Source organism: Hippocampus zosterae, chromosome 15 (genome assembly GCF_025434085.1).
Source record: "Hippocampus zosterae strain Florida chromosome 15, ASM2543408v3, whole genome shotgun sequence".
In the NCBI taxonomy this organism is placed as follows: domain Eukaryota; kingdom Metazoa; phylum Chordata; class Actinopteri; order Syngnathiformes; family Syngnathidae; genus Hippocampus; species Hippocampus zosterae.
Genome location: NC_067465.1, coordinates 2,047,472 through 2,070,637, shown reverse-complemented (window position 1 = coordinate 2,070,637; position 23,166 = coordinate 2,047,472). Strand labels below are relative to the sequence as shown.

The window sequence follows — 23,166 nt, the reverse complement described above, 5'->3', positions numbered from 1 at the left end:
ACGCGTGGCAATGTCCCTCTGACCCCTCCCTTGGTGACCTTTGGCCCAAAGGGTCAGGAAACGAGGTCACGGGTTCAGCTCTGGCAAGAAGACAGTAAAAGCACTTCACTGATTGGCTATCATTTGCCCTTTCCATAGCCTCATCCATGTAATTGGCATATTGACCAACTGGCCCCTTTGCACATTGTTAGCAGCACCTTAACCTGTTTACACTGGATGGAGTGGAGCACAAAGGCCGTGGCGCACGACACTTGGGAGCGTAATCTATGCCGAAGCTGCGTTGTTGTCATTCCTCCCCACTGTTTTGCCTTCCTCGTCACCGCTCTCCAAATCACGGAGGAGAGTCTCAAAGAGCTAAAATCAACTGATGGAGTGTCGCCCTTCTCCGGATGATTACAGTCGTTTAAACGAAAGGCTAACGACGGCGCGGAAAGCCTTCCGTCCGCGCCGAGCACCGAGGCCTCACTCCGAGCGCTCTTTCTCGCTCCCTCCCGGTGATCAATGCCTGCTAGGGCCAGTCACTTGTCAATATCACTACATTAATTTGAGGGACTATGTGGCGGAGAAGACAATAGGTGGGGGCAGGGCTGAATGGAGCAGGTATAGGGAGGCGTGGTGGGGAGGGGGGTGGGGCTGGGTGGCACATGGGAGACAAGGACATGGGAATTGATAGAGGTAGGAAAGAGGAGACATCAGAGGAAAATGAAGTAATGGACGGCAGGGTGAGGGATAGAGGAGCAAACAAAAAGGCCATTTTTTCCACAATTTCACACACATTTCCTCATTTCTGACATCTCCAGGGGACATTTCAATCCCTCATTTATCGTGGTTAATGGGGACCAAGACCACCCGCGAAAGAGAAAACCCGCAAAGTATTCCAAACTAGGATGAACCCTCTTGATCTGGCCAACAGACTTCCTGCTGCATGTATCGGCGGCAATAAAAGAAAAAAAAAGATGAGTTGTTCAATAACCACTCCCCCTTTTATTATTTCGCCGTCCTCCCTTTGGGAGCTTGCCGGATTTTTTTCCGGGGTCATGTGACCTTTCAACTCTCATCCGCCCCCCTCCCCACCGCTGAGCTGATCCTGTATGGATTACACAAGGGAGTGACTCACGGCGTCCCCGCTGGCATGCAATCACTGGACAGCAACATTCATTTGCTCGTCAAAATAGCCTCTAAGTCTGCACACGAATGACGATGTACGTGTATAGAAAATACTGTGCAAAATACTTGGGACTCAGGAAAAAAAGTACTCTCTCTCTCTCTCTCTCTCTCATACATTAACAATATTTTTTTTAATTATCCAGTTTTATTTAACTCTTCTAATCTACACCGGCGATTGTGTGTGTGTGTGTGGACACCATTAGAACCTGCAAATCGAATGTTGGCATTCCACTTTTACACAGACGTGGATGTAGCACTCTCTTTGTGCCTGTATGGAAAATGTTCACCTTTTGCTCAAAGACTTATCGCTAAACATTTTGAAAGTCCTCGGGGCTGACTATTGAGTGAGGCTTGCTTCAGTGAATATTTCAGCCTACAGGAATTCTTGGAAAGTAATGGTCCGCGAGGTAACTAGACTGCATTGGACTCAATAGTTTCTCCACACTACAAAGATTTGTTTTTTTTTAAAGCCAATGTCGAAGGGGATGGGGGTAGGTGGAAATGGCTCGTGCGCACTTTGAAAAACTTGGGCAAAACTGAGGAACATTTGGAACATTTATTAATTGCACCGGTGAATACACTCGTGGTGACTAAGATGTGTGTGTGTGTGTGTGTGTTTCAGCGTCCTCTCCAGATTTTCCAGCTCTCCTGCCATCTAATGGGTTATTTGTCATCCGCAGAGTAAAGGATTTTTAAAAGTCAAGCCAGGCCCCGACTCCCTCCCTATCCTTGCTCACACCCCGCCCCCCTTCAGTTCCCACTACCCCCCTGACACTTGCAATGGGAGATCGATGGCTTATTGATCAAGTCTCTCTATCGCCAACCCACCAGACTAATCACCTTAACACCAGCCCGGCTCTCTCTCCCTCTCTCTTTGTCCCTGTTGCTCACAAGCAGACCTCACGTTTGGACGCGCAGAACTTTTAAACCAAGCCAATGTTGAATGTACGCACCTTTGTCCTCTCAGCGTTGTCAATAGTTGACAAACGGAGCCTAATGCGGCGCCGTTGTCGGATAAAACAAGAATATGCAAACCTGGCAAGCGCTCTTCATCTATTTCTCATTTCTCTCGCTCTCTCCACCTCTATCTGCTGTCTCCATCCTTCTCTGTCCGTCTTTGTTCAAGGCTAAAAATCAATGGATTGTATGAAAGTGGCACATTTCTCACATTTTCAAAGCCATCCATCTAGCTTATGTACATGCGAGTACAGCACGAAGCGCTGATGATGCTTTGAGACCAACACCGGGAAGAGTTTTTGTGCAACGTGGCGACTCATTTTTTTTTTTCTTCCAAAATTCAAAGTAATTTGTTCTAGCCATGCCTATCACACATTGCTACGAGATGCTGTGGTGCATTGAGATAGGAGTAACCTGAATGATGACGGTGACAGCAAACGCAATTCACGACACAACGAGCAACAGTTGGGCAGAAAAAAAGAGGCTTCGAGTATTTACCGCAACAATCAAGTTTGCTGCTAATGCAAACATAAAACAAAAGCCAATCACAAGTTGTGCATCTAAAACAATCAAAGTCCGCTTCGGTTGATGCTAACGAGCAATGCCGAGAATAACATCTCTGCGGCAGTGTTATGATCATGTCTTAAGCCATAGGAACACAAATGGTGCATCAACACATGTAGACAGTCAATGTAACAATACGTACATATACAAATACAAATCATTTTTGTTTGTGTTTCTGCATGACTGCGTTACACTGCCACTGTTGTGCAAAGTTGCACACGAGAGGTAGTTTCAATTAATTAGTCATCAGGCACACACTGTTGAATTTGTTATATTGTATTTATGTTGCCGCTATAAATTTGGATAAAATACACTATTATCAATATTATAGAGAAACACATTGCAAAACATTTTGTTATTTTTTGGGGGGGAAGGGGCTCGAACCGATGAATGGTGTTTTCATTCATTTCAATTGGGAAAAATGATTTGAGATGCGTTTCATGTTAGGCGCGTGGTCGTGGAACAAATTGAATCTCAAGGCTTCGAATGTATACGCAATGTATATTCATTCACATATGATGTGCTATTGTTAATTTTACCGCAAGATATATTTTATATTTATTGATATACTTTTTATTCTTCTACTTGTCTCTTTCATAATTTTTCTGCTGTAAATTGGGAATTTCTCCATTGAGAGACAAATAAAAGTTTTCATTTTTTATCTTATCTTATCTTAAGATAAAAGAAATTTACCCCCCAAAAGCATTCGGCTCCTCTGCTAATTCTTGTCTTACGAATTATCAGGGGACATGTTTTGAAGCTGTTGTCGTTGGATTTGGAGCAAGCCAATGATGTCCAATGCGTCCCTTCTGGCTTTGTTGCTGCCTACGTCTCAAAAATCTGTTCTTTTGCCTCTGTATAGGTGAGATAAGAGTTTCTTTCCCAAGGCTTTACCTGCTCCGAGTCCTGAAATTAAAAAAAAAAAAAAAAAACATAATCCCTCGAGGAGAATCAAAGTAACCTATGACCTTTGGATATGAAATGCTTGAAGATGACGTGATGTGGTTTGGATTGAATGTAAAGTACCAGAAAAAAACGGGTTTCTTGGCAGGCTTGATCAAAGTAAATAGCACAAAAAAATGAATATAATATCAGCATGAACTTTGAAGTTAAGTGCAGCGGCAATATTGCTGGGCCATACTTAAACACACACATCAATTGATTGGCCATTGGGTCTCAGTATGTCTTTTCATCTGTTACTTAGCAACCGTGCCCGAGAGGATATGGACACAGAAGAAGTTTTATTTCTGCGCATGTTCAATTGATAACTAAGCATGTGATTAATGAAAATGTCATCATTCTGACTTGAAATGCCGAAGAACCGAAGGAGGACCATTAGCCGAGACGATCGCAATACTTTTGACCCTTGAAATAAAAAGTCTTTTGGGGGGCAAAGACGAATTCAATGATCTGTCAATCAATACAGCGGAATGTAATAATATTTGAGGCCAATGTCATCCGGACTGCTGCGGGAATGTTTTCCGATATTTATATTTTGAAACAGGCTCTTTGGTACAATAAATAGAGACGATATTGTATTCACGTGAATTGTACATGCATGTCCTCAAACATGAAATGTCATTATTTCATCGAAATAGCATTCAAAATATTACATTTTGAACATTGTGGTCCAGTTTGAAGAACACACACCTTTAAAAAAAATTAAAACCTAACCCTGACCTCTGGAGGTCAGGGTTTCAACGGAATACAAAAAATCTGACTTCCTTTGGTGATGTGATATATTTTAAAAGGACAATCGGATTTTGACCCTCAACATTTATAACTACAATGTCACTCGTCCAATTTCAAGGGTCTGCTTTAATCTGCCCTGCGTGTTGGTGAGGGCCTTTGCAAAATTCAATTAGAAATTGACATAATTACGATCATAGTATTTGTTATATCGTGCAATAATGGTTCTAGAAATGACATTATCGTAAATCCAGATTCTGTATAGCACAAATGTTGTTTTATTCAATTTTGTAATTTGACACACATGTTAAAAGGTTTAGACATACAGCTTAAATTAAATGTACAATTTACCTTTGCAACATCATTTTTTCCCCCAGCCCAGATGGATCGTCGTTTTTTTTTCAAATATTTAATCCCAGAGATTTTTTTATTTTAATATTTGTATTTTTCCTCGTGCTTCTGAGATTGAGATTAAACCTTAATGAGGCAAAAGTCTGCGAGTTAGAGCATCGCTGCATTTTTCATCTGCTAAACTTTGCACACAAAATAAGCTGTTTTGCTGCTCGATACTCTTCTCTGCACCATTTAACACTTTATACATACGTATCTAAATTCAATAACTTTGCTCCACTATATAACTCACCATATATTATATGGCCTCCAAGAGGAACACAACTATAATGTCGGGATATCATTAAGGAAAAGGAGATGGCAAAATAATTGGAGGTCGGCAAAAAAAGATTCAAATGACCTGTTTCTGTGGTTGCTTTAGTGTTGACGTGTTGTGTCGTTGCCGTCAGCAGATTGGACGTAAATGAAGGCAAACAGGCCACGACGAGTATCGATATTAAGCTTCCTGGGGGGAAAAAAGGCGCCATCGGTCTTTTTCCCCCCCTTGCCAAAAAAAAAATACAAAATAAAATAAAATTTTTAAAAAAAACGCGTGGCATTTAATTTACGCGGCGTGTTTCGACGGTGTCGCTTATTGGCGAGGCACGGGTCAAAAGAAAGAATGAAGCACCCCCCCCCCCCCAAAAAAGATCTCCCACAAATGTTTCTATATTTAGGGAAACCCGCTGAGTGCGACTGAAGTGATCGTTAATCGATACATCGAACGAGGCAATCAATTGCACAAGTGGGGAGCAAACGGCTTAACCACGAAGTTTTATCATATGCGGTGGTGATGGGGGGTGGGGGGGGGCAGCTCGGGCCTTTTTGTGCTCTCCTTTGCGAACGTCTCGTTACATTAAAATTAAATACATACCATCAATAAAGAAAGTGCAGTTTGGGATTATGGGAGGCCTCCGTCAAGGGTCAATATTTAAAAAGTGTGTGTGTGTGTGTGCCTCGCGCGCATTTAAAAATAACTTGTAGGTTCTATAAAATTGGCGTAAATATACGAGTACATTTATCGTTTCAGGAATACGTTTTATTTTGATATTATTAAATAGAGCAATGCTTTTAACGTAAACTTCCCACCACATGTTTATTGATTATTACACATTTGCAGCATTTTTTGGCCTGTTCTAAATTTGTCGGGTAATAATTCTGCAGGATGTGAACCTATTCAAGTGGCTATTGAAATTATGTCAGTGGCATCATACACACAAGCGCACTGCACGCCGACTTGCATGATTCAATTGTCTGATCGTACGCGTAATTGTGGAATTCGTTAAACCCGATCCAAAAATAATTAATCAGACATTTTTTTTAATTTAAACTGCTCGTTGGATTAAATGACCGCTGTAAGAACGTTAACATTGCTGGTTTGAAGAAGGCATAATTTCATTTAGGTGGTGAAATGATTATTATTTTTTTTACAGTATTTTGATTTTTGGATTAAAAAAACATGTTTTGTGGGGGAGGGAAGGGGTGAAATGAATACATGTAACTGGTGAGAATACAACGAAAAGCAAACTGGAAAACGGAATGTTTCACTGTTAACTGCAACTGTACGTCACCATGTTACACAATCCCTCTTACATTTCTGAATATTTGTCATATGTCATATTTGGTACCCGTGTCAAACAATAAAATCTTCAGATTTTTTTCTCTACATTTAACGCTATACTAAAGCCCCCCCCCCCCACCGCCCCCCCCCCTCCGTTGAAGTTGGCTCAATCTGATTGACGTGCAGCGTTCCCGCTCGATCGTAACTTTTATGACCTCTGTAACCCCCCTACAAGCCCCATTCGAAGACCCCCTCCTGCCCGAGCTTCGTCATTAATCTCTGTCAGTCAATATTTCGATCAGCTTTATCACTAAGCGTATAAAACAAAGCCATACAGTCCGTGGGAAAACAAAAAACAAAAACAAAGTTTACCCTCAAGACAAGTACACGTGTGCGGAAACAGATACAGAAAAAGAGATTTGTGCTTGATTTGCACGTTTGTCGGACTCGAGAGAAATAAACGCGAGAACACGTCACAATGTGTGCTGCTTCTGCAATAAATCGGGCTTTTGTGAAAATTATCATGCAATCGTCTAAAAAAATAAAAATAAAAATCGAGTTTCTCTATATTTGGAACCGTCGTGAAATTATTTTCCAACGGGTTGATTTCATTTTTTAGGCCAAATGTTTGCCGCCGCTGCCTTGCACGAAATGACTCCAAAAGCTGTGTTAAGAGAGTTGAAAATCCACCGGGGCGAATTTCATTTCCACGCAGTTTAAAGCGAGGTGAGGGGTGGGGGTGGTGGTGGTGATCGATCTGTGCGCGTGGCCGCAGATGCGCGTCCGCGCCTCTTAGGCGAGCGGATGAGAGCGCCGTTGGACCACAGATGAGATATGATCGCGTCCGACAAGACTGCGCGTTTAAAGCTCCACGACCCCCGCGAGGACGCGCCACATCTGCGCGCGTAAGGAATAACGCCAGTTGTCCACACCGGATCGAACGGGTCTAATCGATGGATCGGCGTTGGCGCGTTTTGGTCATTTCGGCGCTCCGCGACGACGAGGAGGCTTAGAGGAAGAGCGAGAGACGCGGGGAGGGCGGGGGAGGGAGAACAGATGGAACTCACCATGGAGAACCTCCACAGCATCTCCTCGCACTCCCAGGTGGGGAACCCGATGAGCTCGCGGCCGTCGCCTTCCCCCAGCTCGGCGTCGCGGAATCTGGCGTCGCACGCCCCCGGCGCGCGCTCGGCGATGGTCTCCGGAGGGATGAGCTCCATCCTGGAGAGCTCCGGGGGCGACTACCGAGCCGATCCGTCCTCGCTGTCCGGACACCTGCACCCGTCCATCAGCATGTGCGAGAACGGGATGAGTCTGAGCAACACGTACACGACGCTGGCCCCCCTGCAGCATCTACCTCCCATCTCCGCCGTGTCGGAGAAGTTTCACCATGCGCACTCGCACCACCACGCCGCGGCCCACCAACGACTCTCCTCGGGGAACGTGAGCGGCAGCTTCGCGCTGATGCGGGACGACCACCGCGGGCTCCCCCCCATGGGCAATCTGTACAATCACTACCCCAAAGAGATGTCGGGCATGGGCCACGGCTCGCTGTCCCCGCTGCCGAGCGGCCTGGGCTCCTTGCACAACCCCCAGCAGCCGCTCTCGTCTTACGGCCCGAGCGCGCACCTGCCCGCCGAAGCGAAGATGCTTTCCCCGGTGTCGGGCTTCGAGTCGCACGCCTCCATGCTCTCCCGGAGCGAGCAAGAGCACCTGGCGAGGAGTTTAGGAGGCCACGGCCACGGCATGATTTCCAACTTGAACGGCATGCATCACCACCCGCACGGCCACCTCCACTCGCAGCCCGGCGGCGCCGTGATGCTGGCGGACCGCGAGAGGCACGGCCACGGCCACGGCCACGGCGGCCAGGGGGTCGCCGGCTCGGGGATCCAGGCGGAGGAAATCAACACCAAAGAAGTGGCCCAGAGAATAACGGCGGAGTTGAAGAGATACTCCATACCGCAGGCCATCTTCGCCCAGAGGATCCTGAGCCGATCCCAGGGGACCTTGTCGGACCTGCTCCGCAACCCCAAACCCTGGAGTAAGCTCAAGTCCGGCCGGGAGACGTTTCGGAGGATGTGGAAGTGGCTGCAAGAGCCCGAGTTCCAGCGGATGTCTGCTCTGAGACTGGCCGGTAAGAAAGTCTCATTTTATCACTATTACATCACCAAATTGATCCCGACTTGTAAAAGGACCCGATCGACGTGCACGGGGCCTCGCGTTTCAGCACCATGGAGAGCTCCTTGCTGCTAAAACAAAGCTCGGGCTTCAGCAGTCACCCCCCAGCCCCTCCTCGAGCATTCTTAACCTTTATTCAGACAAGGCACGCATTTGAGATTCTTAAAAATCTCACGCTACATGCAACCCCCCCCCCCCCCAAAAAAAAAATATATATACCGAGATCATACTCGGGTTTAGTTTTGTACCTGCTGCCACATAGCTTTTAATTGTTCTGCATATCACTATACATCACTGGCATAGATAATTGAATGTTGATATATTACTTTTAGTTGATTTTCGGATCAATTCAATGATACTTGATCATTTTAACTCGCGGCACACTGGGAATCACGGACCCTTAAGCAGTTGTCTACTTTCACAACCTTCACCTGTTTTCAACCCCAAAATGCACCAGAAATGCTCAATGAATAAAAATGCAATTTTCAGACGGTAAACACGACTTTACGCGGGAAAAAAAGGGTGGGGGGGTGACCCCAGGCCGACTGATCAATACTCCAGTTCCCACTCCCCCTTTTAAATGTGGCACGCAGATCAATCCTCGTATGGGGAGCTGAAAGAGGCAATAACCGCACGCCCGGTGTGACTTTTCATTAAGCAGACTGTAGGAAAAGCTCTAAAATTAGAACACAACGCGGGTGCGAGGGAGGCGGAATAGGGGGGCGAAAAGTTGTCGCTATGAGTTAGCTTATGGCACGAAATATTTGGAATGAGAATGTTCGGAAGAATAGTTCTAATATTTGGATGCCCCCTATTGAACTATTAGTCACGAATAATAAACGTCTCGTGGACGTGCGCTGCAACCCGCGTTTATTCCTCCTGTGACAGTGTTGGTCAAAAAACACCATGAAATGGTTCAATATCTGTCTCAAATAATAACAACAATGCTCGGTGTTGATTTGACGCTGCTTGGGGGTAGGAGTGTGGTGGTGGTGGTGGTGGGGGGGGGTTCTTTTGACAACATGTGTATTATTGTGGGTGCACAACTACAGGCGAGTGTCCACAATTTTTAACGTTGAGGGATAATTTGTTAAAAATAAAAAGTCAAACTTTTATGTTATTTTAGTTCACCGCAAAAACAACAACAAAAAAGGGAAGGGGGGGGGGCTTCCTTTTGCATTCATGACAGCATCAAAGTGGTGTGGCAACATCTTCCTATTGACAATATTGCATCAATTTGCGACGGGGTTCACATCAGGCAAATTGGGGGGCTAAATGGTTATTCCAAGCAAGATTTTGGGCTTTGTGGGCCGGCGCCAAATCCCGCTGGAAAATAAAAAGCACCGATGTCCAAAAATCTCAGTGGCGCTCTAAAATTTCATGATGCACAAGATGCGTTGATTGCGGACCAAACAAAGAATGGAGCCGTGCCAGCAAATGACACGTGGCTCTCCTCGAGTGGACCGAGGAACCTTCACACTGGACTTGAAACAGCTCCACCTTTTGCACTTTCCTTCAGATTTGCCGACTTTGATTTCCAAAGCAAATGCAAAACAGACCCGCCTCCGAATAAGTCCGAGAGACCAGTACTCCTCTCTCCATCGCCCGGCATAGACGCTCGTGACGTCTCGATTCTTGACGCACTGACGTGAAACGCTGCGGTGATGTACTTTGGAAGCGGCGCTCTAAGAGCATCCGGCTTCTTTTCGACAACTTTTCTCCTTTCTTGCACAACCGGCACGTGGGCGGGCTTCCCCGTGATCGCCAAGCCTACTACGCGAGACTGAGACCGTTTTAAAAGCTGAGGAAAAACTTCATTCGCCGACGAGATTGGGAAACCGGGAGCAAACGACGTTGACCTTTGTCATGATATTCGGGCAAGGCCCATCTTTGTATTCGATTAAAAAAAAAAAAAGCTTCAGATTTCATACCGACAAATTCATTTGCGAGCGAATCGAGATCCTCATTAGTTCTTGACGCGGCCTTTTTTTTTGGGGGGGGGGTGACATGTTTTGTTTGTCGGTTTGCCGAGCGATATTTCTATTGAGGCGTCTTTGCTCAATACAGGTCGGCTATCGCGAAAAAACGGACAGCGAAGCTGATTTTACACGCAAGGTCCTGCAACGTCAATTAATAATTTGACGCAATTTTTCCGCCTTTTACGCAGAAACCCGGCAGAGGGAGAACCGTTGGAATCGTATTCGCTTGCCGCAGACGATGTCGGTGTCGTGTGAAGCGTTAATTAAACTTCACGCCGATTCTAATTCGCTAATTGGAAAGAAAGAAGAAAAAAATCATTCATTCAAATCATTTGATGTCAAGAGAGCGATAAATCGATGGATGGATGGGATGGATGCGGATTATCAGATGAGGTTCTGAGCGTCATTAATAGTGTAGCGCCGTCCTGTTTTGTGTTTGCCTGGCTTTGCACAATGGAGATCAATAGTGCTGTTTCCCGATCACCCCCCCCCACCCCCTTTTCCTACATATTCCCCCCTCCACGCTCCGAATCATGCCATCATGAAAACACAAGCCTGCTGGCTAACCTTAGTAACAGGCAGCCGGTTGGTTTAGCTGGAAAGAAGCGGACGGAGGGCGAAAGCCGAGCCGACTCAACTCGCGGACGTTTCGCGGGTGGGATTTCAACACATCGGGATCCGAAACTTCAGAGGAGGGGGCCCGGGTGGGGTTGGAGGTGGGGGAAATGACATGCTATAGAAGAGCTGCACGTCCAGTAAAAAAGGCTGCGAGATGCCATTGATTGAGCCCAGGCAGCCGGCCGGCTCTTGCGCTTTGTGTGAAACGGCCTGATAGAGGCAGGCCGGCGAAGGGGATCGATAGCGACTTTAATAATTGATAAGTATGAGGGAGACGGAGGAGGTGGGGGTGGGGGGGGGGAAGAAAGGCAGGGCGGAAAGTGGCGGCGTAAGCTGCTTGTAACAGCATCTTGGAGGTAAGCAAAGTCAAATCTGCGGTTTGGACGCTCCATCTGGCGGCTTCGTGCCACGAGGAAAGGGCGTGTAAGTGGTTTGGGGGAGAACACCCCCCCTGCCCCCCTCCCCCCTTCCTCCCCCTCAACATCCCGACAAACACGGTGTAGATTTACAAGCCGCAAAATGCTCCAAAATATAACCCGGTGGGTTGGCCAAAGTGCAACAAAGGAGTTTCTCCCACGGCGGATATGAGGAGCTCAGCGAGCGCATCCCCGATTTCGAGCCAGTCGAGACGCTTTCCGCTCATGTCCGCAAATCCTCATCGCCGGCCACGCGTCATTTGATTTTAGGGCTCGTTTTATGGCCTTTGTAATAAGTCTTTGCGGAGGTGTGCGGCGTGTGTGTTCACGTGTGTGTGTGTGCGGCTTATAGAGTGTGTGTGTGTGTGCACTCTCCATTGTTCAGGCTTATCTGACTGGCTCTGAATCGCTATTGATTTCCTCTCTTCTGCTGTCTTCGGTGCGCTCCTGCTCTCCTTCCATCCTTCCCTCGTTTCCTCCTCGTCCTCATTTCATGTCTGGGTCTGGACCAAGCACATCATTCCATTGGCCTGAACCTCGATTTCCTCCCCGTTGTCTCATAAAACACAAAGATGGAATTATCATCAAACTGTGAGAGAGCGCACATTTGCAAAGTTTATTTATTATTATTATTATTATTTTTTTTTAGCAAACCCCAGTTGACTATTTGCAATTCGCTTTCACGATAAATAGAACCGATACTTCTGTTGTCCCCTGACGTGCTCACCAGACAGCACCGATATCTATCTCGTAATTATGAAAGAAATATGATTTGGGTGCAAGATTTCATGTGGCCGTGCGGTGGAAATGGATGCAGCAAACGTGGCCGCTCGCCATCTAATTCCTGTTGGCTTTACAGTTGTCATTTTGATTTTGTCATCGTTTGAAGATCACTCATTCATTTATTTCTGTCAGCCCCTTTTGAATGATATTGCCAGTTTATTTATTTAGTTATTTATGTATTTATTTAAATAAAACAATCAATAATTACGTGATTAAAATGAAGCACGTCTGCGTAAATGATATTTGATTATAAAAGTTACTTTAAGTAAAATATAATTTTTTAAAAACTATAAAACAAGTGACGGGCGCACGTTTTTTTTTCTCGTATTCATATTGGTCTGCCGAATAATGAAAAAGGTGGAGAATTTCAAGTCTTCGCTGTGACGGCAGGCATTGAATCTTCATTCGCAAACGCCGAGGAAAAACGGAGAAGTCATTAAAAAAAAAAAAAAAACAACCAAAGGCCGATAAAGACGTCCGTTTACAAGACATTCAAAAGCTTCCCATCGCTTGTCTCGACAAGACTACGCGCACTTTCAATTGACAACTGGAGGAAATGTTTCAAACAATCCACTCGCGATCAATTGCGGGCGTTTCGCAGCGTGCCCGCGCGCGCGCGTGCGCGCAGGCAGGCAGGGCCGCGCTGCGTTGGTGTGTGCGGGAGGGGGGGGGGCTGCCTAGACTCTGATCAATACTATCAATAAGCGTACATCTTGAGAGGTGTGACACACAGTGATTGACGCCAAACTGTTTCTCGCCTTACAGTAGTCCGACCAGGGCGGGAGAGGGCCCGTCTCGCCGCACACAAAGCCCGATCTCATCCCTCCGTCCAGGGCTCGACTAGCAGCAGCACGGTGCGGTTAGTTCACCGTCTGCCCGCCCCCCCACCCCCCCCTCTTACACCCCCCCCCCCTCATTTCACCCACACAAACACACACTTATTTTTTCTTAAATGACGTTTTGCTTAAATTGGCTTCTCCTATTCTTTGTCGTTACCACAATTATCGATTTTTTTTTGGGGGGGGGGGGGTTATTCAAAAGATGCACAGTGACCATCTTAGTAGACTTCGTAGACTGAGGTGTGCTAACTGAGGTAGACTGAGGTGTGCTAACGCCTTACACTGTAGTCTGCTTGTTCCTTCGTGAAAAGAGTTTCGATCGACATCGCCAATCATTTGGATTGTCGGGGCGATTCGTGTCCAAATGCAAGTAAAGTGGGAGGGGGTTGGAATATTCTGCTGACCTAAATTTCGGGTGGGCACCCAAAATGGTGATTATTTTGCTCATTGTCAGAGTGAAATTTTATCGGTGTTTTATTGACACCAATTCTTGCCGAAGAGCATTTGTTGTTGTTATTTTTTAAAATATATATATTTTTAAAAAGTAATCTTTTTTTTTAATCATTTGTTTGTTGAGTACTGTATGTGGGTAATGTGGCAATATGTGGAAAAGGTCAAACGAAGCATGTTTTCTTGAAATGCCCCCCCACCCCCCCCCCCCCCCCAACATTTTTGAGTTTCATACAATATGTTGAAGGAGCACACGCTGAAGCAAAAAAAACAAAACAAAAAAATAAAATCCCAACTAGAAATCTGGCACGGCCATAAAGACGATGTCACGCGTGAACTCCAGTCACTGGCATAGATAGCTGAACAAACATGATTTTGCACTAGTTCAATCATTTTCCACATCAATCATTTCTCCTGGCGTACCTAATGGTGTGTCCAGCAAAACGACGATGCAATTGTGGCACTTCACAATCAAGCCAGATTGCACGAGCAGCAACGTCAAAGCAAGGCGACATTCCGGCAACTGCCTCCACCCAACATTTCTCACCCCCCCGGTCATGAAACTCCTCAGCGATGAAGCTGCGGAACGAGAGACAATAGACTTCAATCTCAAGCGGCTGTTTGTTGACATATGAAAAGAGGCGAAAGCCACCGGAGAGTGCGGAGTGGAGGCGCTCGACCCTTCAGAAAGGGCCCGTTTGATAACGAGGCACCTAAAGATAGCCGCGCACGCTTTGCTTCTCGTCTCTGGGGTGGGGAGGGGGCACTTTAATGAGATGCTCCCTCTTTTTGCTTCCCTGTGGTCCTAATTCATTGCCGTGGAGCCGACCGTTCATCCCATCTCAGAAGCCAGCTGCAACCTCCTAAACACGATAAAAAAAAAAAAAGTGATCTGAAAGAGAGGAAGTCAAATAAACAAGTGACATATTGTGGTTGCGCAAGTGCGCACACCCTCGTTCAGAATTCACCAATCGCATTCAAAGTCGTGCTCAACGGGTATCGGCACACCCACCGCTGTTTAAAGAACCCCAAATCAAGCTGTTCGAGTGCGCTTTTCCTGAGATTTCTCAATTTTTCTAGCGGAAGCCTGAAGCTTTTGCGCCAACTGGAAAAAAAAAAAAAACGCCCCAAATATTCATTCATTCATTCATTCATCTTCCGAGCCGCTTGCTCCTCACTAGGGTCGCGGGGGGTGCTGGAGCCAATCCCAGCTGTCTTCGGGCAGTAGGCGGGGCACACCCTGAATCGATTGCCAGCCAATCGCAGGGCACACAGAAACGAACAACCATTCGCACTCAGGGACAATTTAAAGTGTTCAATTAGGCTGCCACGCATGTTTTTGGAATGTGGGAGGAAACCGGAGCACCCGGAGAAAACCCACGCAGGCCCGGGGAGAACATGCAAACTCCACACAGGGAGGCCGGAGCTGGAATCGAACCCGGTACCTCCGCACTGTGACACCAACGTGCTAACCACTGGACTATCGGGCCGCCCCCCCCCCCTAAATATTCACCCCGAATAAAGTTCAGCTGTTCTCGTGAGCTCTTCCACACTGAAACTGAGCTGCACAGTGCACACCGCTCGGTCGGGAAGCTGGATGCACTTGAACGCGGAGGAAGCCGAGTGGTGTTGGCATTGCGAAAAATGGCCGCCAGCCCAACTTGTTGGAAAACAAGGCGTTACCTATTAAATGATGACTATATTAGCGCCAGCCTTCAGTCATTACATGAGGCAGTATCGAGTCGAGTTTGAGATGAGCACTTAGGGTGCCTCCAGGAGATTCTGGCTGGGCTCAACCTCAACCAATTGAATAAACGCTCCGTGAAATGCTTCAGATCAATCAATATAGGGTGGGGGGGGGGGCTATCAATCTGAGTGCAAATTAAAACAATTGAGGAATGTGTGGGGTGGCGGAGGGGGGGTGACGACAACAACAACAAGGGGCAGCCAGACAGAGATGCGCACATGGCCGTTGAAGTGTTTTTGTGCTCTTGCTGGGAGTTACAAACGGGTGAAAAATGAGGAGTAGGGACGCAACGCGTGCTCGCAGCGTCATGCATACGCATGCGCACGTTCATATCGATCGCTCCGCACAGTCAAATCTGTTTACTGTTGTTGTCTAAAGCTGCCGTAAAGTCATCAATCATGTGCATGCGCCGCCTCCACTCTGCGGCCAGCCTCATTGCCTTTCTTCTTCCTCCTTTTGCTCTCTCCTCACCCCCCCCCTCCCCCAATGGCCTTTCTCCTGCGTGCGTACACACACACACGAGACAATTTTTTTTTGATAAAGGGACACTGCTTTGTGCATATGCTTATTTGAGACATCCTCTTTGTTCTTCCTCCGGTCAACAACGTCTACTCGCATGTCTCAAAGCGCACTCCCCGAGTCATACAGCACACACACACACACACACACACACCTCGGTCTCACAGATCGATGCCGATCGATCGGGTGGGGAAGGGAGCCCTGATTACTGGACCACGTGTTCGGGAGAAAACCGCGGAAAATCGATCATTGCAGCTTTTTAGGGCAGCAGAACACACCAGACCCCCCCCCGCCCCCCACCAGCCTTCACAGCCAGAAACGAGCCCTCGCCGACGTTCTAGCGACTAACGGAGGCCCGCGTCTCCGTCAGCGTTTCTCTCACACACACACACACACACACAGCGCCTCCAATTCCGACGAGCCGCACAAATAGCCGCAATCAAGACGATTTATCCACGCGTGAGCCATCGCCCCCCCCCCCCCACCCCCACAGGTAGTCTAGGAGAGAGGAGCATTCACTTAACTTCACAATCATCTCGTCAGAACATGAAACGGTTTCCAAACAGAAACGTTCTGCACTGCGTTTCCTCAAATACCGACTGAAAGATTTACTTGTCCGCCTGTCACCGTCTCTCGGGCTGAGATGGAGGAACAAAAGATCATTATTTGCGTCAGGAAATAAGGCCCGGCATGTGAAATTGAATTTCCAGCGGCATCCCCCGATGAGTCGTCGGGAATCACTTTTCTCGACGACATTTTGTGGGCGCTGCGTGCATACTTCAGCTTTACAGGTACCACGTCTGCTGTGGTAACGACCTTTCCATTTGCACGTGGCTGGTTCTTGACCTTTCACCTTTGGCCTGGGTGTCGGGGGTGTCTTTCTATTCAAGCGGATGACAATGAGATGGATAGAATGACATGCAATTCGAACGTCACGCATACGCAAAAATAAATTCCCATTCTTTTGTTTGATTTCAACTTCTTTTGCCATTTCAAACGAGCGTCCTCGAACTCTGTTCCTCATTTCAAAAATCTAACAGTTTTTTTTGGTCCTTCTCCAAACCCTTTTTTACGTCTCCAGCATGTAAACGCAAGGAGGAAGACCGAGGACGAGAGCGCAACCAGGTGCCAAAGAAGCAGCGACTGGTCTTTACAGACCTGCAGCGACGTACCTTGGTAGCCATCTTCCGAGAGAACCGCCGTCCGTCCAAGGAGATGCAGCTCACCATCTCCCAACAGCTGGGCCTGGAGCTTTCCACCGTCTCCAATTTCTTCATGAACTCGCGCCGCCGCTGTCCGGATCGCTGGGACGCGGAGGAGCACGCTCACGGGGCGCACGGCCACGTGCACGCCGCTCACAGACACGCCGGCAACGCCGACTCCTCGCCCATCCACCCCGGCACCTCGTCGGTCAGCACTTTCTCCAAGGCCTGAGGGGCAAAGAGCTTGAACGCAAGCGTGGAGGACGCGGGGAGGGGGTGTTTTAATTAAAGCTACAGGGTGTGTCCATTTTTTTTTTTTAAAGATCCGATTCATCTGCTCGGTGCGCTTACCAAACGAGCAGAACAATCAGATCGTTTCCGTAATCATGAATGTTACTATCAGGGGTGAACTCTTCCTTATACCAAAGATACGGGCCTCTTTAAGCACGTGGCTGAACAACCAAAAGAAGAGAACCAGACCGAAGGGGTTATTTTGCTTTGCGCTGGTCGGAAATGGTGGACGGCGGCACTCCGCCACAATTTATGACACTAACGCACAAAAGGACAGTATGTGGGTGTCCAAGTGGTCCCGTGACGCGCAAACCACACCACACGCCTCCTCAATAATCTGCAACACTTGCATGCGTGCACCATTCGTAGGCCCGTCGCAACGGTCGCATGTTTGTGTCCGGTGCAGTGGAGGCAAACGCAAAAACCAAAGATCTCACTTTTTGTGCATTGGCGTGATGCACGAGGGTTGGGAAGGGGGAGGGGGGTGTTGTGCAAACAAAATCAAACCAACACACGGAAGCAAAGCGTATTTCCTCCAATTGTGGCCAGGGGCATTTATTTACTCAAGTGGATTCATGAGGGTTGAGGTGTTCACAAGGGGGAAAGCTTCTTTGTTATAATGATTTTTTGTTTTTAAATAAGATTTAAAATAATGTTACTTTTTTCATTCCTTAAAAAAAAAATCCTGTCACACTTGTCCTCAATAGTGGGTGAAATGCAATATAATAAATATATTTATCCGAAAAGGAAGAGGAAAAAGGGCGGCCCGGTAGACCAGTGGTTAGCACGTCGGCTTCACAGTGCAGAGGTAGCGGGTTCGATTCCAGCTCCGGCCTCCCTGTGTGGAGTTTGCATGTTCTCCCCGGGCCTGCGTGGGTTTTCTCCGGGTGCTCCGGTTTCCTCCCACATTCCAAAAACATGCGTGGCAGGCTGATTGAACACTCTAAATTGTCCCTAGGTGTGAGTGTGAGCGTGGTTGGTTGTTCGTTTCTGTGTGCCCTGCGATTGGCTGGCAACCGATTCAGGGTGTCCCCCCGCCTACTGCCCGAAGACAGCTGGGATTGGCTCCAGCACCCCCCGCGACCCTAGTGAGGATCAAGCGGCTCGGAAGATGAATGAATGAAGAGGAAAAAAAAAAAACGGGAGGGGTCTACGAGAGGAGCAGCATGAATTTGTTTGCATGATAGAACGTTGGCCACAATTTGAGGAAATACGATAATGACCGCAGATAAACGCATTTGAATGTTCATCTCCTAGGTTCTTAAGACTTTGTGGTTGTATGGCGCTAGCCACCTAGGAGGTTATTTTCAGGTTACATAAGGAGAACAATCAAAAAAAAAAGGGGGTGGGGGGGGACAACGACTCCCTCACGGGTCATCGTCGCCTGCGCAGGGAGCGAGCTCGGCTCTGTTCTAGCGGCCAAAGACGGAGGTCAAATGTCACAATATTAGGATCCTGAGTGCCAATGATATTTGCCTCTTGATGATAATCAAGGAACAGATGCAGGCTCGCTCTTTGCGTCCGGCTCCTGGCATCACAACCATCCCACTGCAAGCACTAATGGCCGTGTCGCCTAATCCATACCTCAGAGAACAACAACAAAACAAAAAAAAACCATACACACAGTATATAAATGTAAATAACTTTTCATTTCATTGTGTCTTACCTCGTCCATCTATTTGCTTTTTATCTTTCCCTTCCCTAATATTGATGCGGGTAAATCTAGTACCATAGACACATGGTTTTTCTCTTTCATGACTATTGTGCTATGTTGTGCTGATAATGTTTAAGGAAAAAAAAAAAAAAAAAAAGCACCTTGTTAAAATATTACCAAAAAAAAAAAAAAAGAATCAACATGTCAGAGACTGATCCTATGCACAGACAAGGAAGGGATACCTCGAGTGACTGTGCAATTTTGTGAATACAACATAGATGGACTTTGTGGACGTGAAGGACCTCTTCCTTGATCTTTAGACTTCTTTGAATTGGACCGTCACTGCGTTCCTCGGCGGATCTATTTAATTGTTTGCGTGCGCGGAGGGCTGGTGAGGTGGTGAGGATCCACGTATGTGGCCACGAGTTGTGTAGCATCTTCTAGCGGGAGGATAATCATACAAGTGAGGAGACGGGAAGGAAAAAAAAAAAAAAAGGGTGCGGCAGAGGTGGCTCATTCTTCATGGCACTCTCCGCCGTTGAGGGTTAAAAAAAAAAAATCAGTTGAGATATTCCAAATGGTGGCAAATTATGGGTGTGGCTAGCTCACAGAATTAGCGTGGACTTGATTTTTGCCATGAATACCAAAGATATTTCAAGTGTGTCATGTTCACACTGGACCTTGGAGATAAACGCATACGTCGGAATATAAAACGGGAGGCGCATGCACACATTTTCATTTTCATAAACATTACGTGACAAACACACGATTGGGTCTTTGCGACGCTGGAAGAGTTAGTTGAGCACCTTTTCCTTCAATTGGGAGTTGCACTGCTCAACAACACGCGCGCCAGGGATGGAATGATTCGTCGATGAGTTAAGTTGACTTTACTACTCTAAAATGACGTTTTAAGGTTGAGGTTGACTAATGGCTAACGAGTGTTTACAGCGTTTTGTCTTGTCGTCATCCAGTCGGCCAAATTATAAAGGGACTTTCGTCGCTCCTGTCTGTTGCCGTTGTCGCAGTATTTAAAAAAAAAAAAAAAAAGTGCGACCATCTACAGGCGGCAAAGTTTTCATGGGTCTGACAGTACAAAGCAAAAAAAAAAACAAAAATAGGGTATCGCTAGCTTTGGCTATTCGAGTTGCAGCTAGCGACAGTATGTTGGGACTGTTAGCAAAGAACGAGGTCAGCGACGCAAAAGGGAAACCATCTTGGCCACCGAAATACATCAAATAACGCATCGGGACAACAATAACTGTGTGATAACGAGAGCTTTGTTCATGTCACAACGCGTACCAGCTAATATTGCGACACGAGTTAGCGCTTGTTGTAGTACACAATCCGATTGTATGCGGCAAGCTATTTGACCAAAAGTGGCGCAAAACATGCAAGTCCCATCCTCAAATACAATAAAAGCACAAGTGAAATTGAAAAGATGGAATCAGACAAATGCTTTTTTTTTGTTTTGTTTTTGTAGCTTGCCACTTTCTACCGAGCTATGCTACGGAACACAAGCTAAGACCAGTTAGCTCGTTGAAAGAAAAGCACGCGCGGGGCAACTACCAATCGCAGCTACAATTAGCGAAATGGCGAGTTGTATTTTGAACCATTTCTTTTTATGTCTCCATGCCGGTCGGCCGAAATGATGCCTCGACGTGAAAGCACCGGTCCGTGGTGCCCAAAAAGTTGGGGACCACTTTATAGTTGTGAAAAAACGGCATTGACATCATCGATGAAGCGAGTTTCCATTCAACTTTCCTCACATAACAGTCGACGCAAATTAAAAAAAAAATTTAAAAAAATCAGCAGTCTTTAGGTCCCTAATACACACAACACACGTAACAAAGGGGTGGGGGGGGGGGTGTACGGGTGAAAGAGGAACCTCTACAAAAAGGCATCACATCACCAATGATGTTCTGCCTACAATCATATTTTGCATATCTTTCACTTATTAGACATGATAGAATTTCGCTCTCACCACACACACAACTACTTACATGTACATATTTTTGAGGACCGATAATTTGAAATCTGGATGTATGTGTGTATAACTGTGTCTGTTTACAACTCTCACGAGTTCCTCCCGTCAGAAACGTGGCCTACTAATGACCCATCCAAAGAAGAACCACTAGCCTTTCTTTTCCTATCGTTTCTTCCCACGCAAACACACGTTTCACCGGTCCAGGGTAGCATCGCACATTAGCAGGCAAGTGCAGACGAATCATCTCGATATACCTCAAATTTTTTTTTTTGCATTGCATCTTTATGTTCGGCAATGGCAGCGATGCTACAAATGATCCTCGGTATTAAGTAGGACTTCTTTTGGAAGGAGCGAGAACGGTGTTGGGGATTTTTAATGCGTCGACATTTCAAGTTAATTTATTGTTTGTATAGATTTGCACGCCGTGTTGTTTGAGAGAAAGAAAAAAAAATTGGACAAAAAGTATGATGAAGTCAGAATCATAAAGTGCAAGATAAAATGAGTTCATGATGAAGAAACAACACTGTTCCGTTTGGCTCATTTTGTGTTTGGCGACTGTCATCTATGCTCTGTGAAAAGGGGACAAGCATTTCCTTATGCATGCATACTATATACGTGTATTTAAAACTCCAGCATTAAGTGTACCTCAACAGGCTGCAGAGTTGGGAGGGAGAGAGCGTGAGACAAAAAAAAAAAAGACTGGGTTCGGTTTCCAAGTATACATTCCTTTAAGATAAATGTCTTTTTACGTGGTGTTTATGTATTTGTATAAATTGTCCATCAGTATGCCTGCCAGCGTCAGTTCTGTGTCTTTCCCTGACCTTTCGTCTCTTGTTACCCCCCCCTTGTGTGGAAATAGTCTCCACGTACATGTCCGAAGGCTCTTGATTTATTTACTTATGTATTCATTTTTCCAATCCTGCAGGTACGCGAGTGGGGTTTGTGTGACGTTGCTGTATTTCAGCTCGCCTGTATTTGATCTCTTGTTCGATTCGATGGCTTGGGGATGTTTGTCTACTTTAGGAGCTGGCCCGAGTATAAACAAACAGACGGGGGCCGGGCCGGGCCGCTGCTGCTGCTGAAAGGCGCCTTCTTCCAGTGAATCAAAATGGCGTCATTTGTTTCCCCCCCCCTCAGAGCTGTGGAAGCCACCGTGTTGATGTGCTCTCCCCTCTCCCGCAGCCAATCAATCAATCAGAAGCAAGTGTCTTTGTGATGGTAGGAGACAATCAATTTCAAATAGAGCAAATAGACAAAAAAGAGGGAGGGAGAGAGAGATTGATGGAGGAGGAGGGCAGTGAAACTGGACAGGAGAGATGCAAAGGCAAGATGAAGGACGGATCTCTGGGCGATGTGTTCATGTGTGTGGGTTGACCTTTGACCTACGGAGAGTGACCTTTTCGGGAGGAGGCACCCAGGGCCCTCTCGCGTGTTGTGAAGGGAGCCGAGCTCTGACATGTTAAGCGGACATCTAATCGAAGACTTTGATCAAATGGCTGCACACACATCCAAAGACACACGCCCCCCCCCCCAACACACGAATGGTACTTACCCAGAGAGCCAAGCCTCTGTCTTCATCTCTCCTTCAAAAAAAAAAGTCCAATTTGTCTGCCTTCACAAATAATTCCGAAATGAAATCGCAAGGGCACATCGTGTGTTTGGACTGACAAAGAAAATAAAGATTCAACCAATTAGCAGACTTGTGTCTCGTTTGTGGCGATGGATTCCCAATGAGGTGCTCTTCTGCCATCTGGTGGCGGAGAAAATATAAGCATACAGGCACGAATTAAACTTTAATAAGAAGCGTAGCCGCAAATGCCATAAAAAGGAAAACAAAACGTGAACAAAAGAGCAAACGGTGCCTGATAGGTATTTCTCACGACAAAAACGCGACATTTAATATACGAAAAGTCATCGCTGTTCCGAGGTGTGATTAATGCACGATCACTTTTAAAGCAGAGGTGCCCAGCCTTTTTTTTTGACCGAAGATCTTACCTTTCAACAGAATAATAAAGTGGATACAAATAGTTTGTGAGTTTGTGAAAAAGAAATCGCCTACCTCAGAAGAAACCTGACGCGGAGGTATGGGACACACTTGTTGTACCGTGTGCGTGTAGCGTTTTAAAACTTCTTCTGACGCTCCGGATTCCCATTCTTTGTCAGTGCCATCGGTGAATT

At 46.5% G+C, this 23,166-nt stretch overlaps 1 protein-coding gene across 1 annotated transcript; it reads left to right on the top strand.

Annotated features, from left to right (window-relative positions):
• The first annotated feature begins 7,242 nt into the window (after positions 1-7,242).
• Positions 7,243-17,773, top strand: onecut3b (one cut homeobox 3b). Its single transcript, XM_052087239.1, has 2 exons — positions 7,243-8,462; positions 16,939-17,773. Exons 1-2 carry the CDS (start codon positions 7,385-7,387, stop codon positions 17,289-17,291), a joined length of 1,431 nt encoding a protein of 476 aa, XP_051943199.1. The 5' UTR covers positions 7,243-7,384; the 3' UTR covers positions 17,292-17,773.
• The last annotated feature ends 5,393 nt before the right edge of the window (positions 17,774-23,166 follow it).